This window comes from Varroa jacobsoni, unplaced genomic scaffold, assembly GCF_002532875.2.
Source record: "Varroa jacobsoni isolate VJ856 unplaced genomic scaffold, vjacob_1.0 scaffold_1063, whole genome shotgun sequence".
Lineage (NCBI taxonomy): Eukaryota > Metazoa > Arthropoda > Arachnida > Mesostigmata > Varroidae > Varroa > Varroa jacobsoni.
The window spans coordinates 70,794-94,642 of record NW_019213965.1 but is presented as its reverse complement, the minus strand read 5'-3'; the positions used below and the strand labels follow the sequence as shown (position 1 = coordinate 94,642).

At 40.3% G+C, this 23,849-nt stretch overlaps 1 protein-coding gene and 1 long non-coding RNA gene across 4 annotated transcripts; both read right to left on the bottom strand.

Moving 5' to 3' along the window:
• Nucleotides 1-228: 228 nt before the first annotated feature.
• Nucleotides 229-13,690, bottom strand: LOC111266188 (uncharacterized). Of its 3 annotated transcripts, XR_002683922.2 has the most exons (10): nucleotides 13,209-13,690; nucleotides 11,298-11,431; nucleotides 10,776-10,863; nucleotides 9,969-10,103; nucleotides 8,108-8,160; nucleotides 7,587-7,905; nucleotides 6,251-6,358; nucleotides 5,919-5,966; nucleotides 4,340-4,962; nucleotides 229-2,361 (listed from the first exon to the last, which is right to left on the bottom strand). XR_002683922.2 is itself a non-coding variant. In XM_022843452.2 (9 exons), exons 1-9 carry the CDS (start codon nucleotides 13,269-13,271, stop codon nucleotides 4,390-4,392), a joined length of 1,521 nt encoding a protein of 506 aa, XP_022699187.1. In that variant the 5' UTR covers nucleotides 13,272-13,690; the 3' UTR covers nucleotides 2,434-4,389. The 3 variants fall into 3 exon arrangements, 2 of the variants coding, with proteins under 2 accessions (XP_022699187.1, XP_022699188.1); XM_022843452.2 differs by lacking the exon at nucleotides 229-2,361 and having other exon boundaries at nucleotides 2,434-4,962; XM_022843453.2 differs by lacking the exons at nucleotides 229-2,361; nucleotides 11,298-11,431; nucleotides 13,209-13,690 and having other exon boundaries at nucleotides 2,434-4,962; nucleotides 10,731-10,819.
• A 4,547-nt stretch (nucleotides 13,691-18,237) lies between these two features.
• Nucleotides 18,238-19,366, bottom strand: LOC147752711 (uncharacterized). The gene is made up of 2 exons (XR_015313325.1): nucleotides 19,297-19,366; nucleotides 18,238-19,144 (listed from the first exon to the last, which is right to left on the bottom strand). It is a non-coding gene; the product is annotated as an uncharacterized LOC147752711 (long non-coding RNA).
• Nucleotides 19,367-23,849: the final 4,483 nt, after the last annotated feature.

Below are 23,849 nucleotides of genomic sequence, written 5' to 3'. Positions count from 1 at the left end.
ACTCAGATTCCTAATTTAGTTCACTTGTCATAGAATATCTTGGGTATGTCCGGTCGACTACAGACAATTTATGAATTTGTTATTGAATCCTTAAAAAGCTATTCTAACTTTCCTCTTTAATAGCCACTCGTACATTATCTGTACGCCGACTAGAACGCCTGCCCGACCGCCTAAATACATGTTTCGCTTTCTCGTGATTAAGTTTTTCTTCGTGAAATGACGATAACGTTTTACTGAAAAAGACGTATTTAGGTTTTATTTGCAAACATCATTTTTCGAGCATCGCGTTCGATATCCGATGGTCAGAGGAAACGCGCCCTAGTTCTATATTTTCTCACAACATTTTTTTATCTAAGCAAAGGGTGTAAATGTAGTTTTGAACCTCGCATGTTTTTTCTTTCAGTTAGACACAATAGATTATTGTTTTTGTACTTCTGTCACTAAAAATATTGCATGTAAATGTCTACCTAAAATGTCTCGCTGACGTTCTCGCTTGCGCAAGTGGGCCGCGGTGATATTTATTAATAAAAAAAATATTTGCCACATAGGAACCTCAAAAGGGTATTGGGAAGAAAAAATTAAAAAATAAACTTGTGCCCTATATAGATAAATATGTCTATAGCAATATATTAAATGTCAGCTTATATACATATACATATATGTATGTATATATATATATATATATATAGGGGGAGGAATTCAATATCGCGGCTGATTTTTCGATAGACGCGCACATTCTAGCATTTTAATTAATCTAATAGAGACATTTGAGATGGTGCATTCTCAGCCCAGTTGTTGACTATTGGTTCTGATAATTCGAAATTCTGCCAGCCCATCATCGCCCAAATAATGTGGCATTTGCTAACGGTCTCATTATGTATAGTAGTAAATACGAATATGGAAACCGCATGAAAGAATGTGCGAAGCTTTGAAGTTAAATTAATTAGAGATACAATGAGGCATAGGTAGGTTTCTTATTTAAACAAACACTACTCGAAAAACGAACAGCAGTGCTCTTATTATCCAGCTAGTTAATCAGACATTAATTAATTAATCAGACATAATAATTATTTGCAAACAATATCTTACTCGTAATGGATGTTCTGATAAAACTGGCCATGTGTAGGGGGTCTATAAGGTTTGTTAACACACAAAACAATGACAAAATGTTTTACTACGCCGACGATCTCCTAAAATTGGGGCAAGTCGATTAACCATCACTTAAGACATGGATACTGCTTTTGGTCGAAAGCAAAATTTTAAAAAGGGTTCTCTATATCATGAATGCCTCGATAGCAAAGTCTATGTTTATGGACGTTTTGCTCAAACATTAGCTTCCTGAATTTTGTTTTGTGTCTTCTCTCTTTGTTGTCGAACTTCACAGATTTGTCTTATTATGAATGTGATATCGAACTTTGGATGCTGACGGATTCGGGCTAGCGAATTTACGACCGATACGACAACAGCAATAAAAAAATAACATCACTTGGAAAAACACGTTCCATGGCTAGATAATCGACTTCTATTGCGGAGACAAACGTTCGCATAACAGACCACCCTTCTGTGAGCATGATCGTCGTCTAAAGCTCTAGAAGCAATCGTATCTGACGCTGACCATCAGAGTAGCAGTTGGAGTATACTCAACGCTCTATGCTACAATTAGCGAATTAAATTGTAACGCGTCTATAATTTTTGCATAGAGTACGCACTGAGTCTCGCTTCATCAGCTACTCATCTTCTCGGTGGTTCCATCTAACAGGAAGCTAGCACTCGTTGACCCGATATACGGCGCGCTCATCCGTCCGTGGTACCTCGCTACCATATAGTGCGACCGCATGAACGTCACGCAGTACTCAAATGCGAAACAGTCTCACTGACAATAATGGGCAATTTTTTCTGCACCTCAACCCCACAGCCTCATCAGATAGCAATAGACAATGATTCATCATAAAGTGCGAGTTTATAAAATAGCCCAGACATGACGACGAACGCGCTCGTCTGCCAATCGGATCTGGTCATCTTTTTAGATGACAAATATATGACTATGTACCCGTACGTATCTTAGTATGCTACTGCACCTGTTCGAAAGGCGGATGGTAGCGTCTTAAAATTACAGGACCACTATCGTGCGAAATAGACGGAATCTGATGATGTAAGGCCTATTGTGAATCGGCGGGTAATCAACTACAGCTGGTCGGTGAAAAGTTTTCATTTAAGTGTATGCATTCATGTGTGCTTCTAGGAGCTTGATGACTCTCGATCAGGGGAAGGACGAAGCCCGAATAGGGCCGAGGTGGCATAGTAACGCAACTCCGTTGGCCAGACGCAGCGGTCAATCAACTTCAGCAATGAATTCCCAACCTGGAATGACCAGTTGGTGAGAGCGTTAGAAGGACGAACTACTTGTTAGGAGAAATGAGGACACGTGGTAGGTGATTTTTCCTTTAAAGTTTAGTCAACATGTTATTTATTTGCTTTCAAAGCACTTTCTCTTCTTGTTCGTTTTAAAATCGTTTAACACATGGATAGCACTATCAAACCGTTGTCGATGTACCTAGAGACAGCACTTAAGCCACAAGCCACGTTGAAACTTATTAGAGCCTACACGATACATGTTAAGTAAAATTAGAAATAAACAGATTAAGTGCATAGCATTCGTATGATGACGATACGTTTGTTCTCGGTTCAGCTATCGTTGGTTAAGTGTCCTTCAGATACGCTGTAGAAGTTTAAGTTGTTTACCGTACATAACGACTGCGACGCCGAGGGTTTTTTTTTTTTCTCTATTTTTCTGTCAATCTATCTACTTCGTCTAAAAATAATCGGAAGAAATTTCTTTTGCAGCAGGAGAACTATAGCACATATCAGATGTATAACGGCTACGGCTGAACGCATCAATTTGATAAAACTGATTCCACCAGCTAAGCCCCTATCTGTCCTGGGATTCACGCGCACAACTTACTCCTCATATTGTAGAAACGCTTAAAACCTAATTATGTAACATCAATCTTTATCGTGTTATTCAGATACAATGTAAATATCTGTGTCTGTTGTTATTTACTAGGAACAGGTATTCATATGTCAACTTCCCTATAAACTATGTATGTATGTATGTATGTATTTCGATCGAGTAAAAACACTTGGCTTGCTAACTATGGCTGCACTGGGCAAAGACCGCTACAGTGGCTTTCATGATAACATCGTAAAATCTCTATCGGCACGAGTATCATCGGCAGGTAATTTGGAGATGATACAAACTTCTAATAAGTATATATAAGAGTAACGTGTCGTAATATGAAGATTAACATAAGTATGTATTATGCGTATGAAGATCTAATATGGTAATGATTATTTAAAATAATAATACTGCTGGTAATAGTGATCACACCGCAATGTAACGGACATGCTCAATGAAGACAATTTGGTACCATGCCTTGTTCATGATCTCTACCGCGTAAACGATAATTGCGTGAGGTCAATAAATGACAGTCTGTATTCCGTCTGCTCTCTACAGAGGCACACATGAAAAGACAACAACGAATATGCCCTCTGGCGAAAAATGCGAAATCGTCACTCTGGCGTCCTGTTGAACAGGTCGACGCCTTAAGGCAGTCAACAATCTGTGGACGAATCTGTAACTCAATATTTAGCGTCCTGAAGCTAGGTTTTACCTGGCCGAGCCTACTGCTTTATACTCGAATATTCATTCAGATTGGTTGCTGTTTTGTTTCTATATTCTGTTCGATAACCGAGCCTACAAAGGTTCGAAAGCTGTGTACAATTTCAACAAGTTTACAAGAACAAGCCAAACAAAGTTTTCTATAAAAACACGCGAACGTTTCCATGTAAGAATGGATCAACTTGCCAGTTTTCGAAACGTACGAAACGCTAACATAACACATATACGCCGTTGCTTATGGAAAAAAAAATCGTATAAACCAATAATTATTAAATTAAATATTTGGTAAACATTATCGTCAGATCTGTTCTGCTGTGGCTGTAGCTGCAGCATCGCTATTAACTTGGAGCCAGTTGATTCTAAATAATGAATTCAATGCCGTCTCGCAGTTTCGTCCATTCCGGGGCATCGCGGCCAACGTTAGTATCACTTCTAGTCCTTAAACTTGCAGTTGGTTTGCTTTTGAATTTGACAATGAAAGACCATAGCTAATCTACGAAACTTAATTGGACCCTGAATTTGCTCAACAAGTAACCGCGAGTGCGTACGACGCCTTAAGCTACCCTGTTGTAGCTATGGCACATTTGTTTGCATAAATAATTAAACATTTCGATAACAGTGTAAGCCGATTACTGTTACATGATCCTTAGGAAAACTTACTACATCACTTAGATCTTGGCAACGGGATTCTTTTCTTCTTTTTATAAAGACTAATGATTTTGGCCTGTCTGTCCACGCGTCGCTATCGAACCCGCGTCGAAATCGCCTAGCATCGCATCAAATTGCGCTTTCGACAGAGCGTGCTCAGACGGACGCAAAGCGTTTACTTGGACCGAATAACTAGTCAGGGGCGTTCGCGTTGTGGAGAAGTCCTGGTATGGGTCGAGCACAGAATCGAAGGCCAAATTGTTCTTATGCATATGTTGTACATTGAATCCCAGTGTGTTTAGCTGCGGGGTGCCAAGTGACGACGGGAACAAGCGACGGCTTCCGACTGGATCGACGTTTTTTGCGTTTGTATCGTACTGACTAATGCCGTCGAGCGAAGACTGCTGCAGCAGCATATTATCACAGGAGGCCGAACAAGTGGTTGGAATACCCTGCTTTAGCCCGTCAGCCAATGAAACGCTGATTACTTGCGATCTGTACCGGCTGCATGCATCGTCCATTCCAGTGAAGTTCGCTTTTGAAGTTGGCAACGGCGAGTCCAGCGTATTATCGCAAGCTGTGAACTCTTCGCAAAGATTTCGTGGCGTTGTCACGACGCGTCTGTTCCATACGTCCTAAAAGGGATGGTCAAACATATCGGATCGCATTTAGTTTGTTTCAAGTAATTGAGATGGGAGCGATACCATCACAGATGCATGCAAAGCTAAATTCTAATACAGAAACTCGTTACTTACGTAATTCGTTCGCTATTGCATCCTTATGATAACTATTTTAGGCCACCGAATGTTAATGGAGAAGACATACATATGCATACTTAACGCTACGTTCTAATTATATTCCAACAACCGAAATCCATTGCCTGAGTGCTCCGCGTTTAAGTACAGTTATAGAAGGATAGATATATAGGCGAAGCGATAGATTTGCCGCTTCTCTGCACATAACTCTCGCATGGTTATCAAGCTACCAAACAGGCCCGTCTGCAATAGTGCCTAGAACGTGCAGTGTAAAAACGGACTGTATCAATTTGAAACATTTCAACTTCGTAAAAAAAAAAGGCCATCAGTAGAAATAATGCTGTGCCTTTCTTTCTTTGTGTGCCTGTGCAGGTCTGATTAAGTAAATTACCAGGATCGTACACAAAGCAGGCCTAGAAACCATAACGCTATGTAGCAATAATAAAAATAATAATGATCATTATCTAGTTTCAAGATCTTTCAAACAATGCCTTCAACGGATTGAATAATCTTTCGAGCTCCTAAAATCCGTATAGGTAACTTGTTTTAAGTTTATTCTCTAATAAAAAAAAAAAGAATCAACAGAGAGCACTGGACACTTTGGTAGTGGTCTTTGTCGCATTTGCCTAGGTAGGATAGTAGATAAAAATATGTTACAGTAATACGGGAGTTGTTGAACGGATACCGGTGACCTCTTTAAGATTCCGGTAATCTGCCCCGTAGCTCTGGTTCAGTCGACCGATGATACGATACACGTATAGTTTAGTCATGGAAATGAAGGCGTGAAAATGACACAATACAGCCGCGGCTTCAATACGCCATAGGAACTAACTTACTTGTGGCGTACGTAAATCGAACCAGACGTTGTGTTTCGACGACTGGTCCTGGAAAAGATAACAGGTCACGTTAGCCCCTGACAAACTTTTCCCTTCAAGCTATGATATAAAGCAAACAACCGATAGGACCATATTAGTGAACGTGCATGCAGTATTGGGTAAGTACGGAGGTTTCATGATGAATCTAACTAAGCAGGTCGTCCTTGAATACGAATTGAGCTTGAATAAAGTTCCTTACTCAATTGCCGCAAGTTTGTACTGTATATGCATTGATAGCAACCACAACTAACTCTTTAATTAATTATTAATTAATATTATTAAAAAAAACTTACTTCTCGTTGAAGGGCATCCACCGAAGTGTTGGTAGATACGTCGTCAATCCCGGGCGTGATCATCCACGATTGAAAGTTTCGTTCAGCTTTCGGAGTAGAGGTTGGATTCTAATGGACAAAATGAATAGAACAGTATAAATTTCAACCCATGTTTCTATTTGCCAATAGTATGCGATAACATCTTGAAGTAGAGCAGTTGAAAATTATGGATGTCCGCTCAAATTCTTACTAGGATAAGTAAAAAAGGCTATACAATACAGTCTAGCCAACATTTTATTCCAGTCGTCACACAGATAACCAGAAAGTGTGTTTTTAATATCACCACCAAACGTGTTCTCTATTAAACTCGTATTCTCCGCGTTGTTTATATAAGACATATATAAAAAATAAATAAATAAAAGTCTTCGAATTTGGCAACGAATGATTTTTTGCGTTCTATGAAGAAATCCATTGCTTCTATGTAACGATGATACGCGTTAAAATTTTGAATAAATTGTCTCATAGATAGCAACACTGTCACGGTTAATGCCGGAAGAGAATAGATTATGATGTTCATTATGACACGCCGTTGCATTTCTTAGATACACAGAAATGAGAGAGCAAGAATTGTTGAATTAACAAACTAAGAATAAAATTAAGCTTTTGCAACATCTTTTATTCAGAAGATACGGTTCCGACCGTTTTAGAATTACTGCTCGATACACAACATCCGACACTTAGATCTGGTCCGTGGTGATCCAGATTCGAACACGGGCACAGATGCAATTCTTAGGATCTATCCGTCTAGATGCCCAGCGGCTTAAGTAGCAGACGTAAAACACAAACAAATTTTTAAGCGTCCAGAGCTGCTCTGTATTATAACTGACCAACCAATCGCCCCCCGCTAGTAGACCATGTGAAATCTTGATCAATATTCGCTTAGATGTGTATAGGATGAACTAAGTCATTCAACAAAGGAAGCCTTTAAAAAAGACTAAAAGTTCTCCCGCATAGGGCTTGGGGGTTCGAGGGCAAGTGACTCCTACTTGTAGCTGGAACTGCCCACCAAACAGAGAAGGTGAATATAGTCGATCAAGATCCCTCGATCTCTTTGTGGGCTAAATAATTAGACCATGGGTCAGGGAAAAATTCATATCAAAGATATCGTACTCTATTAAATGCAGTGATGACATTTAATGTTTAAATATCACGTTTGTTTTAATGAGTATCGTAGAATAGAAGGCTGCGTTTACCATTGGCTCCAAGGGTTGTAGTGCGCATTTTTTTGGAATGATTATCAGTACTGAAAATTACCAGAAAAACCCATTAGTTATAGTCACCGATCATCGTCATTTACCGAATGTGAATATGGCGCGCCGATGTCGTCAGGTCGTCGGGGACCACTTAGCACTGTATGTAGAGAACGACCTGAAGGAAGGTCGCCAGAGCTCAGCTGGTAGCCTTTTAGTCTCGTACGATCTATGTGTACGTTGCTGATCGAGTTTTTCACGCTGGCTGGAGTGCTGGCCAGAGTGTGCGGAAACCCCAAGCTCGAAACGTCCCTACGGATAGTTTTCCTTTCCGGTGTTTTATGTGGAGTGCGGGTATGCTGTCCTGGTGTATTTGGTACTGCGGGCGTGTCTTGGGAACAATGCGAAGCGAGGGGCTGAGGTGCTCTAAATTACCGATTTTTGATGATGACGAACAATACGCATAAGTATTGCTATAGGCTATGGTGCTTCACGGAAGATTAAAGGACCCCTTCCATGACATGCAGTACCGAAAATCGCCGCTAACATGTTACATTTTACTTGACAGAAGTGCAAAATATACAGGCTGATGAAAGATGCTATAAAATATAAACAGGCATATACTTACTTAAGCTGGTTCCATGAAATAGCAGCGCGACACGTCTCGCGGGACGTGGATCCCTAAACAGGAGGAAGCAGACGAAAACGTGAAACACTACCATACCGTTATATCGCACTTTACTTATATATATAACTAGGACTAGAGTAATGAGTTGTGCAGTGAGTGAGGGTCAGACTGAATGAAAAAGAAAGGTTTTTTGCGAAGAAATTTCACTTTTGACACCTACCCTGCCTTTTACCGGGGTGAAAAGTTGCCGAAGCAGTCTGAGATATTTGTTCCCTATACAATAAAGAGTACATAATTGAGAGAACTGATAGTAGAAATCTGCTAAATTCGACAATAGAGTCCTGAACTCGGGAAGTGTACCCCACCACGATCAGCTACGACACCACGAGCTACTTAATTGTTCCTGAAGATAGGTTGCAAGCACCATTGTCAAATATATTAAATATCTGTAATTTTATCAGAAACGAATAGCCTACTTGTCTCTTGAACTAGACAAAGCGCACTGACCCTGAACATCCCGCCGACACCGGGCAGCACTTATCCGTGATGACAGGTTTCCATACAGAATTGTCACTGGTGACGAGAAGTGGTATCTTCTCGTTAACGTAAAGAAAAGATAGTAAGGGTAGTCTTGGGACAAACACCTAAGTTATGCCAGATCTCAATCTCAAAAATATGACGGTTTGCGTTTGGTCAGACTGAAAGGGTTTTATACACTTGAGAAAAACAAGGCGCTTATGGTTCTCCATGTGGCCTAATTTAGTCATGGAACTGGGCTTCCGATAAAAAAAAACTCAATGGAGAAGGCAAAGAAATAATGCCAGGCCGCACATGACAAAAGTCGTGAGAGCTACGTTAAATAAGAGCTTCTTTTGCATCCACCAATCTCTCTAAACGTCTGACAATGAAAGGGGTCCTGAAACTTAAGTGGACGAGTTTCTCAATGCCGGATATGAAAACTTCTGGCAAGAAGAAATGAATAAATTGGTTCAGAAATAAAGAAGCTCGTGGAGAATGACAGTAGATATATAGTAAACTAATGTAATTTGTTATTATAATTCGGGTGAAGCGCTGCGTTTCTTTGACAACAAATAAAAAAAGGAGAAAGTAACCTACATCTCAGATTGACGTTTATACAAAATGTCCAAGTCAAGCATTTGTGAGTAGTTTGATGCAGATGTTTCTGATAACTACTCTTTTTTTTGCAGATTTTAGGGACGGTTTTTGGAATAGGACTATGTGTTGCTTCGTTACAAAGACGTTCTATGACTTTTAGGCTTTTTTTTCCATGCTTTGCATCTTTAAAATTTTTTTTCACGCTTTAGGGTTTCTGAGACGTTTAGCCTAATTTCAGCCCAAGTTAAGACCGCTAGATTTTTTTTATATGTCACTAATATTTCAATAAGTCTAAGCGTACCAACATTAATTCGCTTACGACTTTTACTGAATCAGATATTTGCGAATCTATAAAACATAGTCTTGCATATGATTTCTGACATTTTAGAAGCCGAACGCAGCACGATTGGCAATAAAGACATTTGCCAGGGATGTCTCTGTCGGTACGCGAAAAAACAGTTGTTTAAGCAGCAGCTGTAAATTAATTAATTTTTTACATGTAAAATAAGCGGCATCAGTCATCTTTAAATTAATCGAAACCTATATATAGATTTAATCGTTTCGCTTGTTGAGGGAAACTTCAAAGTATACAACTGTCATACCTGTGTCCCACATTGTTCCCATCCCCAAAATATTGTTAAATACTTTGATGTTATACTTAAGCCTTTTTGTGCCGTACCGTTTAGTAACGCTAAAGTTTTAGTCCAATATCATTAGAAACTGCTAAAAATAAGGTCTCACTTACTTCAACTTTCCCATTGAAATATTTTTTGTAGCAGAATATGCGCTTATTTCCGATCTCACTACTGATGAATTCTAAAGGTTCCTTCGAAGCGTCGTACACTTCACATTGGATGACCATCACAGGAAAGGCTCGAACCTTGAAATCAAATGAATAAATTTTCCTCACCGTTAAATAGAAGTCGCAAGACAACTATGCGCGCTTATCTATTTTCAAACGTCTATCAATTAAACACATATAATTCGGACATCTATAATAACTTAGTTTCCACTCAGACCGATCCAGCAATGCAATCCAGTCGAGCAGGGCAAGACTCCTTGTGCAACTAGCTGATCCATGATACCCGACTTGCAACACGAGAAATTCAAGCAAAACCTAATTAAAGAGGTCGTATCAATTACTGGTTTACTACGCCTGAAAATATTATTACCTATTAAAATAATGAGTCGGCACAAATCACGTTTGTGTGCTACGCCATACAAGTGTTGCGTCACACAACACCGTCTCCCTAGGGATTAAACATATCGATTATGTAATCAATCAATCAATCCGTGTACGCAATCTAAAATCACTTACCGATGGCACCGAAAAAAATGTTCCACACACTACTAAATAGAATACCTCAAAGTACGCATTTCGGTACGGGAGAAACAGTCGAGACATTTAAAGGACGCAGCTGGCATATGCGCATCGCCTTCTCCAGAGCAAACCGGAGATAAAAGTATATATGCATTATAGTTTGGACTGGTTGACTTTGATACTCACTATGCATTAGAATAGAATAATACAAAGCGACATCGAAACTTTTACCGCTTGAGCTCGATACTCGCAGTGAGCTGTTGGTCTGTCCTGCGAAACGACGGTAAACTGGAGACGCCATCCGACGCACAGAGCATTTCTGTAAAACCACAAACGGAAGACGCATTGACTTACATACGGACTCACCTTGCCGCTAAGAGTTCGTCTTAAAAAACGAGGGTCAATTTTGATGAAGCCAGTCTGGCATGAGGTTGACTGAATCTTCGTGTCCTGGGTTTCTTGCACGATCGCCAGTAGGTATGCCACCGTCGCTACTACCTTCATTGTAACACTCTACTATTAACTTGCCTCTGTTAGATACTACCAACGAGTTCGCCGGTAGTACTGAGGCGTGGCCTTTGAGATACCGAAGTCTAGTAGTAATCAGGTATAGTTTTCTCATACTAGAAAAAAAGTGGAGACCGCGGTACTAACTGGCGCATATAATATATGTAATGATTACCGTTTGAATAAACGCAGAGAATCTACCCACGAAGCAAAGTGATCGACCTGGCAATGCTAGTTAACACCTACTTGTCTCTGTCGTCCATTAATAGATCCGAGTAGTTGAAATGAGCCTCTCCTATATGATGGATGCATTCGAGAACAACGAATCCGTAACGTTTGGCCGGGAACAGTTTCTTGATTACTCCTTGACAAACTTCGCCCTAGACGAGGGCAACACATAATCGTACAATTCAATCCAGTTTGGCGTCCATACACTAGTACTGAGGTTTCATTGTAAATACGAGATAAATTTGAAAAAACTTTGATACAATTCGCCGATAAAGTACCGAGAAACAACTTGATATGAGTCGGAAAAAGCGGTATGAATATCTACCTGTTACACTGCCATGACGACCGCTTCCCCGACGTCAATTCAACATGCTTCCCGAATGTTTTTCTGTCACAATGGTGCGTTATATTTCATGTGTACGTATATCTGAATATTTATGTAAGTGATACTGTTTTTATGATAACATTGGTTCTCATTAGCAGGCTTCAAGTGTAATACACTTCGAGGATACAATCGAAGAACTAGTATGAGCGAACTTGAATCGAGATCTTGTGACTTTTGGAGATCCACCGATTGTGCCAGTCTAACGCGGAACTGACAAAAACTTCAGTCGACCTTACGACGGTTAGGTAGATTCAAGGCGGAGTATCCGCAAGTATACGCCTTAAATTTCAGGAGGATACAGAAACATCTCCATCGCAATTTAGGCAAAAGTGACTGGCAGCGCTATCTCAGATAATAGGTATGCCTTCATCGAAATAGTCCTAATCGAGCCGTGATCATTTTTATGCGTGTGGTCGCGTAATATATATATCCCTCAATGATGCACATTTATAATGACTTTTTTCTCCATCGTGAAATGCAGGAGTACGTCGTCAAGACTTTATATAGCTGAAATCACTAGAGTTGACAATCCCCTGAAGAGCATTATTTCGTATACGTTCGTGTATACGAAACACTGGAACGCCTAAAAGTCCCCCATCTCCCCCAAAAAATTATGGTATATATGTACCCATGAGCTGGCAGAAGTCTATGTACCAAATGCCGAAATGGCGCAAAGTATTAGGTTTACAGTAGGTCAGAAGCTAAGCTTTATACGGATAAGCGTGTTTTCCACAGAAACCATGTTGGCTTTATAAGTCGACTAATAGAAGAAGGACATCATGTATATGTTCGAACCCATACCAACGGGGCTACATGACTACAGAAAAAAACAGTCTGTCGCGAAAGCAGACGCCATTTTTACATGTTAAACATATGAAACGGTTCGTACATTATGGCTGTCACGTTGATCTATTGTATAAATGATGCCGCCATCAACGGTTTTTTCGAACGTTCGATCGAGGGCAATGACTTGAGCAAATTAGTGATGATAAATAGTCGATTTTCACTCAGTGACAAACATACAACCGAAATACTGGGCAATAGATGCATCGCTGTACAACAAATTGATACGCTACATGTTGAACGAGGACGAACGCATAAGCGGTAATTAACTAGAAGCAAGCCAAAGCGTGCTTCAGAGCACACATCAGACACTAGCTGACAATTAGATACTGAGAAATATGGAAAGAACATATCATAATTTGTTTACAATATGGAAAAAAATCAAAACAACACGTCATACTAAAAATGTTTGACGCTCACGAACCGCTCAATGATAAACATATTATTATTTAATCGTAGATTAGTATCAGATTGTCACTGGCAGCTTTGGCATCGCTTATTGTTTACCATGCTTGACACGGTTAGATCTCTTGTTGGTCGATCAACGAAATCCCTTAGACTTGAAAATCATTGCTAGTCAATCTGTTAATAAGACACAATCAATGTACTCTAGCACAAAATAGCGAATAAACTACATATACAATGTAGTTTGTGCAGATGTTGGTACTGCATCAATCGGACTGTTGTATCGTGTAGCCCACCTGTTCTTTATCCAAAGCTGTAAGCGCCGAAGCATTGTGCGAGGCAAGAATTGACGAAGACATCGACGACGCACGCACTTCTCCTAAGCGATGACAACTAATATTAAAATTTTAACGCGCGCCGTATATAGCCACAGTGAGCTGTCAGTTCGTGCGAAAACGACGATCGCACGACTGCACGTTCCTGGTTAGGGTAACAGTATCCCGTGCTTAATGGCCTCTTTGACGTATTACTATCGTTTGTCTGCCTGTTTTTTCAGGTTTCGTCGTTTTTGAGCCTTAGTACTGATCAATAAAGCAGCTCCTGGTGGGGTTACTACGAGATGCCTGGGGTGGTTCGCACAAGAACAATACTACTGACAATGCAAGAGCATTCATGAAGAGGACCTTGTCCGCAGTTCAGGTGTATCGCACCTACGATGGCGACTGTTTGACCTCTTGAATTTGGTTTTTAACTCATATTGGTTGGCGGAGCACGTCGGCCTATCGATCAGCGTTTGGACGGCGACAGCACAGCGTTTCGGTGTCGCTAGATGTCGGTGGGTATCTTTGCATGAAGTGGGCTCGTGCATGTAGATTTGTGCATGTGTAATAAAGCTGCACGTCGCGATCGCTCAACGTGCACTGTTTTCCTATCCGTTTGTTCCATTCCCTCTTTCTCTTTTGTCTAACTGTTTTTATATAAGAATGCCGAATGTATTTTTCATAGTATATTGGGCGTTTGTATGTGTGTATGTGTATCTGTGTTTTTGTCTTATGCGTACCTAAATGTGGGTGCAAATGCACATGACGCTGATCAATAGCAAATTCTGCTAAAGAGCACCTTGCGTAGAAATCATACTGATGTGGTAATGTTTTAGAATAGTTTATGTGTATTTGCTTACGGTTATTTGTTGGCCGATAGGTTGCTCGCGTTCTTATACCCTAACCTGTACAACAGTCTACGAGCGATAGTTCAAAAAGACCGGGGTTACATTAGAATGACACGCTGCTTTCAAGCGTGTAGACAGGTCACTTGTGGATCCATACCTAAATGCATGAATTTACTTATACAATTTAATTACTTGACCATGTAATCAATTAAATTGAACGAGATTCTTACTGTAGTTTATAAAAAAAAGTGCACAAAAGGATGCAGCAACAGTTCGCTCCCACAGATTACTCCTGTTAATTAGCAAATCGTCCCTAGTTAAAAGGTCGCCAAACTGCTCGGCCGGCGATGAAGTTAAATTACGTACGAACCGAATCAAAGATAAACGCTAAATAATGCGATATATATGTATACACACACACGCATATATATATACATGCGTGTGTGTAAGTGGCTCGACAAATAGCCCGACTTTGGAAAATGATTTTATAATAAGTGGAGAAAGACCTTCTCTAAAATGGTTATAGTTACTATCATGAAAATCTCTGCCATTAGAGGGTAAACTGTCACGCAGCTAGCAGCTTAAGTATGGCACCTTATCGATAGGTTTGGCTCTGTCTTCTCAGAGTATTAATCTTAGTTGTTAGAGAACATCAGTCCCCTACAATAAGACCACTGGGAGCTGGAATATAAATACAATCGCCTTTAAGTACAGCAAACGTTCCACTTATTTTTTAGGCCGTCCAAATTTAGACCAACCATAGATGTTTCATACCCTGAATATCACAATATTGAGCAGCAGGACCTATTTTTTGCTTTGAGCAGATTCCTACATAAAATTAAGGTTAGGCGACCCGTATTTTTGTACGTAGTACTGCGGACAGCAACACTCGATGCAAATATTCAGTCAAATTGCGAAAACATCGTGACAACTGTAAACTGTTACGTTGATATCGGACAGAACCCGAATTTGGCTCAAATCCCTACCTGGGTCGCAGTTCCCCTTTGGCCCTCACAGCTCGCATACTGATCAGGACAAGTTTTGACGCCCGGAGAGCAGCTGCAGTGGAACTCGGCTGGGTTGGACGATGGAGGACTTCTGCCGGGGACTTGTTATTAATGATCTGGTCCATATAAAAAGGACATAGGTCTGCATACGCAGCGGGTATGTACCGAACGTACAATAATCACAGCGGATGTTCCGGCCGCGACACGTTTGAACACCGAACGAAATATCTCCGCTTGTTGAGGTGCTATACCGGGTTGGTGGTCACTAAGTGGCATAATTATCATTTCGTGGTACGGTTCGTTTAGAAGAGAGGTCAAAACGATTCTGAACCCAAACTGTGATTTTGCAGCAGGAAAATAACGTGAAATAATTTCACTAAATATCGATAGCTGAAAGCAAAATTGACCAAGCCGAGGCTAAGTTATCTAAATATTTCGGGTTTTACGCTTCGTCTATCGACAGCTAGCCTTTTCCATCACTTCAGTTCACACTCCGTTCAGCTTCAAACCTATTAGGCCTTTTTGTGAAAAGAAATAGGACAACAGCCTAAACATCCTGAAAAACAAGAAGGTCTCTATTTCAAATGCCAAGTGTAAATCAAATTTAGGCGATTGAATGTTTAGATGGCATGTTGCAATTATTACGTACGCAGATACCTATCTGAGATGGTTCGGCTCTCCAGATCAGCGCGGAGTGCCATTTCCTTCCTGAACGTGGCCATTCAACCTACGGACTTTACCCCTTATTTTCTGTTATTTCTATAACTGTAAGGTTGTACTGCTGTGACGAATGAACGTGAAAAAGTTCTATCGACCTTAGGTAAATTAGGTAGTTAATATCGGTCGAATCGTACGTTTACTGGTGTGTTTGTAGAGCATTTCAAATCGCCTGTATTGTTTATTGTCATTCCTTTATGAAGTCAGTTAATTACAATATTCGCTATAATGAACATCATAATTGCGTCCGAATTTTTATCTAGTTATTTTGAGTTGTTTATTACCGATTGGCCGCAATTAAAATAAACAATATTGTTTTTACTAGCTCCACAGTAGCCGATTTGGTAGCCGATCGGACGGCCAAGCCTTTGGTTAACAAAGGTCAAGGGTCATTGCTTTGTAAATTGCCAATGACGTATGCTACACCCCCTGGCTGAAAAAAGATTATGGGGACTAACTTAGTAATCATTATGCCATGCAATGAGAACGCAAAGCTACGATGCGCTCATTTATTTCTTTACTTTATTTAAAAATTAAATGAATTCGATATATTTCAAAGCTTATTGAAATTGAGCTCGATTAAAGAATTCCATTCTACTTAATAAACATTTGAAAACAATCAAGCTATTTGTGTAATAGCAATACATTCTCTATATATTTATCATCCTTCGTTGGTCTTCATCTGGTGGTTGAAGTATACTATAGCATAGACCTCAATAGAGTTATATCATAAGCATTCATTTGTCAACGGCCACAGGCAATAAAAAGAACTGAAACCGGACCTCCGTGTCTATTAAGGCCACAACAAACATTTTGTTAGACGATATATTATATAGCATTGCAATTTATGCTGTATAGGTGATATGTACATGTAATTTGCTGTCCCTTTGAGAGCAATACAACAATAAAATGAAAGCTTCGAAAAAATCCTTACAAAATAAAGTGCCTAATATAATTTAAAAGATCAATAGTAACGAAGTCTATTAGCTCAATACGAGAAAGTAGATATATTATGACACAAAACGTTGTTAACGTTACAGCACTTGTTGCTGATTCAGATGAAGAATCGGCTGGGTTTAGGGGAGGCCTGCTATGCGCTTCCTTTCTTTAAATTGAAGCGCAAATATTAGGGCCATATCGACGCTAATACACAGAAGGGTATGAGTTCCGTCCTCCGATGGCATAACGACGGATAGAACTACCTCAAAAGTGAAATTCAGAAAAAGTGTCAGGAATAATTGGAAAATTACACACACATGAGGGTGGAGAATATGATGACTGTGACACATTTTGAACGGTGCAAACTTTCAGTAGGTGGGTGGTCGAAGAAGGCTGTTTGAAGGACTTACGTGCTAGCGTGTGCAGGCTTGATGACGTATTTCATCTGTCAACGAGTTTTGATGAAACTTGTTCAAGTGAAGCCGCGCTGAAAATACTCAAACTGCGAATGGCGACAGGCAGAATAAAACCAAGCTAGCAGTTTACGGCAGACTAGACAAAGTAATATAATCTTTATTAATGGGGTTCGAAATTCTATTGTAATCTGTTAACCGAATGCAGAGGAACCAGCCAGTGCAACAGCGGAATCTAACTACGATTGAATCTTCGCAATGAATGAAGATAATGAAGGTTTTAGCGTTACAGCTATATGGTGCCTATTCCAAACGTTTGTTCATCGAACGAGATTAGTATAATTCGTTTATGTTTCTAGACGCGGCCGAGCGTCACCCTTCAAATGCTGACAGAATAATAAGAATTATGAATAGTGTTTATAGTACTTAATTTCGTATTACCAAATAATAAAGCATATGACGCATATAACGCACCGATAGCATGCTGGCAGCAATCAGTCATATGGTAAGCGGTGCGAGGGCGGTGCCGCTGTTTCCACATGTCCACGGTGAAAAAAGCCACCGGCGAAATTAGGGAGGAGAGCAAAAAGAAAAAGGGTGGCCCATCTTAAGATGCTTAGTAGAAAGATATTAGTAAATCATTTATATAATTACGTATTACGACCGTATCATAGGCAGCGGAAAGCGGAGAAAATCGAAGAACAGGGTATTCCTACCTAACTTTGACCTAACACCACGAGTAATATATATATATATATATATATATATATATATTCGAAGATAGCAACCGAATGTTTACAGCGGATCCATGTACAACACCTTACAAGGCATGCATTTGTACACGATCTACGTCACAATGAAGTGGTACGGTGCCTACCGAATTCAAAGACACATCGTAGCCTAAGTTCGAAGCCGGGTGCAAAGACATTTTGTTTCGTACTGAGAGTCTAGCCGAAAGGCTGTAGTATCGCACATAAATTTGAAAAAAATTTGTTTAAATTTACCATACTGTCAAATAAACTGAGAGGCTGATGAACCTATCTGCTTATTAACACAGTTCCGCCAGAACAACAACTTTAAGGCAGTTAGGCGTATTCCAACTATTTATGCTTGACTTAATCACACCACTATAAATTACGTATCTATCTCCGTAACTGTAACCGTCTTGGTCACCGTCTGTTTTTTCCAAGGTCGCCACTGAATCTAACGTGCTCACTTGCGTAGGGAAGTCTTATACTTGTTCCTAAACGGGCTCCTTTTGCAGACACTCACTCGAATTTCGTAGCTTCTATCTGGTTTTCTTTAGCCACTTGGCTACAGTGTTGCCTGTCGCGTCTAAGGCCAGATGTTGCTTTAACTGTTTACTTATCTGTGTTGTTCGTTTGTTGGTTAAGGAATAACTTAGCAAGTCTGTAACTTAATACGTATAACTTTGCATCTAGTTTGACGCAACCTTGTAAGCCTGTTTTCCTGAAGGTAGCCTTGTAGGCGACCACATCGCATGTTCTAGAACAGCGAACATCAACTGTCGCTAAATTCCAACACGCAACGGTCTACATAGATTACGTTACTCATATGTTGTCCAGACAGTCGATTTCTATTTGCGCCGTAAAACTTGAATGTGTAGAACGCGCGTTCGAGTTTTTCAGCCTTCCAAAAATTTTTATAGGCCCAGCCCAGTTCATTATTGCAATTTTCTAGCCAAGTTTTAACCAGCTAAGCACACTTTGATTCGTTCCTATTGTCAGTCACTGCCAAGAAGCTCTTTATAGAAGCCGTATGGGTGTTTACATGCATCGTAACGGTGGTCCGCCCTCGGTATCAGCTCTGTCGGAAAAGTGCGAGGTATCCAGCATTGTACCATCGGTCAGGGGCCCCGCTAGCTTCCGCTTCACTGCACATCGAATATTTGTGCGTGCCTTTTAGCTAGCCAGTCAAGTAGCCAGCCACATGTGCTTGAGTGCACTGATGTCCTCCCATAGCCTTATCTGAAATCGTTGTAAAAATGAATCACCAGATACGTTCCTACGTAAATTGACTATTGTAAATATGGCGAAGTGATGTATTAAACTATACTGTAATTATTAAAGCGACAAGTCGTTTATCTCTAGACTATACTGATACTCAAGCGTTAACACACTTCGTTTTGCTCTAGCAGTGATCCATCTGTAGCAATGCTTAAAGCCAGTACCGAACCCGATATTGCAAAGGTATTATTTGAATTATATTTATACCGACGTTCGCTAATGATCTATGAAGATGTCTATAAGTGGAACGGTATGAAGTCCAAACTAAGTAATTGTCTAGATTCTAAGCCTGCACTTCATCAAGCTAATAATAGCAACTATTCCCTCCTCAGTAAAAGCGTGATTTTGAGGTCAGCTTCAATGAGGCTTAATAGTATCACAGTTCTTTGTTTTATTTAGTTTTTATTGGACAACATTATCATTATTATGCGTCTTACGCTAAAATGGGAGCTACAGAAAACGATGATTAGCTCAGTTCTCTGCGACGGTTCGATGGCTTCTTGGACGAAAAGCGAACATCTTTAGAAACTGGCCGTTTCAGTTTGTCCTCGATAGGGGAAGGACCAAAGTCTTCGGCAGCATATACTTTGCTCGGGCTATTAAGAGACACATCAAGCGCCCTACCTCTAATTATTATTATCGGCTAATCTGGAAGGGACTCAGAGACTTAATGGCTACTCGGGACTACATACAGGAAGCTGTAGTGTAGAGGCTACATCAGTACACAGGCAGTGAAAATCGAGGGGCATTCCTTTCCTTTTGAACTTACATCGTCTTACCCTTGACCATCTAATAGTAGTTAACTAATGCCGCGCATTGCCACAAAGCTAAAGATACTATAGAGGCAATTTGACTGTTACAAATAAAGCTACAGCATCATTTACCGACGTAGAAGGAAACCTATCTCAGATACACTCAAATTTTGATACGTAGGTGATTTAAGATGAAATTACGTAAGCAAATGCGTATTAACATTATACAACCAGCTTCGAGTTTGGGCGTGACTAGGGGCACGCACGTTGTGGCCTAGGTTCGAATCCGGGTATGGACACACGGTTCGCTTTGTGCCGGAAGCCAGCCAGCTGATGAAATGCCTAACGGCGACACCATACGCGCATACAGCTTGGTCTAAATGAAGCGGCTGCTAGTTAGTCATCTTCTATCAGTGGTACGCATTAAAAAAAAGGTAAGGAGCGTACCAGAATAGCAACTAAAAAAGATGGTTGAAGAGCGTAAACAAACGTAAGCCTCATAGTCGGTTATGTATCTCGCTACTCGTTTAACATTATACGAAGCGTCTTCCACATTAAAATATTGATTATATCTCAACAAACATCTGAAGTGCAATAAGTTTAATAATATATATCAATAAAAGCTGATGGGGAAGGTAAGTTGTGACTCGGTTCAAAATGAACTGGTGTCGTTTCGGATTTAGTGGCCGCGTAACAGTACAATGGAAGGAAGTATTTGCTAAACCGAGACCATAAAACTTGCCAACAAATCAGATAGTTCTCTTTTCAGTTAAGTTCCCTTCGCATCATAAACTTTACTGCTGGTGTTAAAAGTGGGCTTGGTTAGTTTATTCAGTATTTGTACTACATAGCGGTAGCTCGTGCGGGTATTGCAGTCGTCTACGGTCAGAGATCTAACGAAGTAATAAGTTGTAGATTTGTTACTTTGTGGGACTATGTTTTCAATTTATTGCATTAATTTATCCTATAGATAAAAGTTAAAATCCATCAATGTATTGAGTGGTTGGTTGATTTTGTAATAGGTATGATATCTAGCAAATAGCTACAAAACAAACCCCTTATAGAACTCTGTTGTAATTAAACATTACGTAAACATATTCATGTTATAAACATTGTACCGAAAACTTTCAATGTATAAAGTCGTTCACTGGACATTAAAGAAAGACCAATCTGTAGTTCTCAATTAACTCAAGCCTCAACTATGGCACAATGCCAATGGGGTTGTCAACGCTAATCTATGGAGGCTATCGAATTTGCCGATTCATTTAACTTTATTAAAGTACGTCCTCATTTCGTAGAACAAGATATCCAACAATTTCCGGCCTTCGGCCCCCGTTCGGGCTCGCTCGGACCGCCAAGTTCAACCGGTTTAGGATACGTCGCTCATAGGGCAGAGGGTTTCGAGCAGTGTTCTGGAAAATCGCTATCTGCCGGCTCATTATTATGGCCACCATCAAGATCAAACGTCGTACGCATAGTGTCAATGATAGTCGAGTTAGGCTGATAGAGTGCAAATCACTATATCGAAATAGAATATCTTCGGAGTCATCGGAACGGATGAAGCCACTGAGAGAATGAGCGTTAGCTACTGCTCATATTTCGAATCAGATATAGTAACACGAATGATAATGCGCTTGTTAAAACTCTGTGTTAATGTTCTATTAACGAAAGTTTGTAAATTGATCTTATTTGAAATAATGTATGTCTTATTTTTGAAGCGACGTTTGACAACGCTAGCGGTCATAACTCTAAAAATTTCGATATTAATATTCGTTTTCTTGATGCGGTTACTTGGCCGACGCTAGCTACAGCCATAACGATACAGCTAGAAAATAGAGAATAAAAACTCAATAATATGAGGCGGGAAGGACGGCAATAGGGAGTAAGATGTGTCGAAGCATTTTGGAGCCTCTTCTGTACCCTTAGTCTTTGTGGTGTACTCTCGGTTCATCTCATGGGGCATATGTTTTCGTTGATTTATGCACATAATAGCATACACCGATACTTTGGGTAGTTGTTGACGCTGAATAACGACCGCTTGCTGACTTCGGCTCCACATACACAATAGCACTTGAAATTGTAGAAATGACTTGACCAGTACCATATATATATATATATAAACTGCTTGTATATGAAATCGTTCTCTGCTGCTTAGAGAAAGCGTATTACACTGTGTACTTCGTGTACGTCATACGTACGTTTTTTATTCAACGAAAAAAAAATTCACTACGAAAACCATCTTCCCATAACAGCGCTTTCACTACTCCACAAGGCCACCGAGTCTGAGCTAGACAAGTGGGCATATCATCATGTATCGATAGTAATAATATGATGATGAACAAACGCGCCGCCGCACAGATAATAATATAGAATTCATAATCAATTTTCTTGGCTTGAGTTTTGATTGAATAGGACAATGACGAGGCTTCTTTTGTACCTCTTTTGTTGAGGTGAGTAAGATGATATATGGAGCCCACATTAATCATCGTATGAGACGTGATTGCCATTGCAATATACTTGCTGTTAAGTCCAGGATTTTCTCCAGCTTGGCAGCATAATGCTTTGAGCCTCTTAGCGACGATCTCCGAGAAGGACTTTCGGTGTGAGAGAAATGAAGCATTCATCAGTGCCCAAACGTTGACTCCCTGTGTTCAATGAATTGAACGAAGGCTCTGTGCAATATTTTACAACTGTGCCTTTTCCGGCCACCGTGACAAAAACATAAGGGCAAGGTGATGCTCGCAAATTCACTACTGCAGAAGAGTTCGGTTTGATTCAGTAGTTTGATTTTCGTCGATTTTAGGTCGTTGTGAACGTCAGATCACCGTATATCGATTGAGTCCTTCATTACGTCCAGTAGGTCAACTTGTTGAATGTAAACAAATTCATATCTTTCATGTGACGCAGAAGTGACAAGATACTCTAAGTCGCATTTAGCGTGTACCATCATTACTACACGCTTGGCTAACCTGATAAACTCGTAGAAAAATATATTCTCCGTTTCGCCAAAAACGTACTCAGATCTATTTTACAAATAAAACAATTAGCATGATTAAAATGAATATATTACATTGCATGTTGTGCTCGTCCTATCAAGAAATAAGGACTTCGGCACTTACCGGTGCCTTGAACGAGATTTATGTTTAGTTTCTTGTGTTTAGATTCGCAACTCCGAATTGAAAGCACTCCTCATGTGTTCTATGTATCCATTTTGCATCCGTTTCCAGTGACCCCCTTTTTCCACCAACATGACAAGGTTAGATGCCCAATTGAAAATCGGTTGGTCGCTCCTAGTCACAAGGCCCTTCGTTTGAGAGACCATCGGGCCTTACCACAACGGTCGCCCTCGATGCAGTCATATCCCCGCAAGTGCCTCAAAGACATGCTGGGCCTTGCCCCCCCCATCTTTTACCCTACTTTCAGTTGAAGATCGGCTGTGCGTACCATAGGGAGTTTTCGATTGATGTACAACTGTTTCTGACATTTTGCGGTCTGACCAACCCAAGAGCTGTAGTGCATTCGGCCACAGCTGTCTATCCGTAGGGCGATGCGGGTGAACATTGGGTAGTGGTCGGTGAACAGGGAAAATCGACTAGACCTGAGCGAAGCGCGTAGTTTAAACTGGGCCCAATGGCACTTCGTCTGCTAGAGACACGAAACAGCATCGAGTCTACCGACCTTTTTTTAAGGGGGAAAAGAAACCCAAAGAGCAGGCGCACGCTAGCGAGATGGAAAAAGAAAAACAGATTTGTCACTTTGACATCGTCGGTTTAAATCGGCCCACTTGCTGTATCGACAAGGGCCCTACGTATGTCGTGTGGACACCCAGACCCTATCAGTTAGCATCTCCATATTGTCGTCAACTTACGACCTATTCTAGCTTACATTATTAGGTAAATGGGCCTTGTATATAT

Excerpts from the sequence above, each read along its gene's own strand:
- LOC111266188 (XM_022843452.2), bottom strand. The coding sequence starts at position 13,271 with ATGTCTTCGTCAATTCTTGCCTCGCACAATGCTTCGGCGCTTACAGCT. Across the intron at positions 10,864-11,297 it reads TTAATGGACGACAGAGACAA|AAATGCTCTGTGCGTCGGAT; the intron begins GTAGGTGTTAAC and ends GTGGTTTTACAG. Across the intron at positions 7,906-8,107 it reads ATTTCATGGAACCAGCTTAA|AGCACCTCAGCCCCTCGCTT; the intron begins GTAAGTATATGC and ends TCGGTAATTTAG.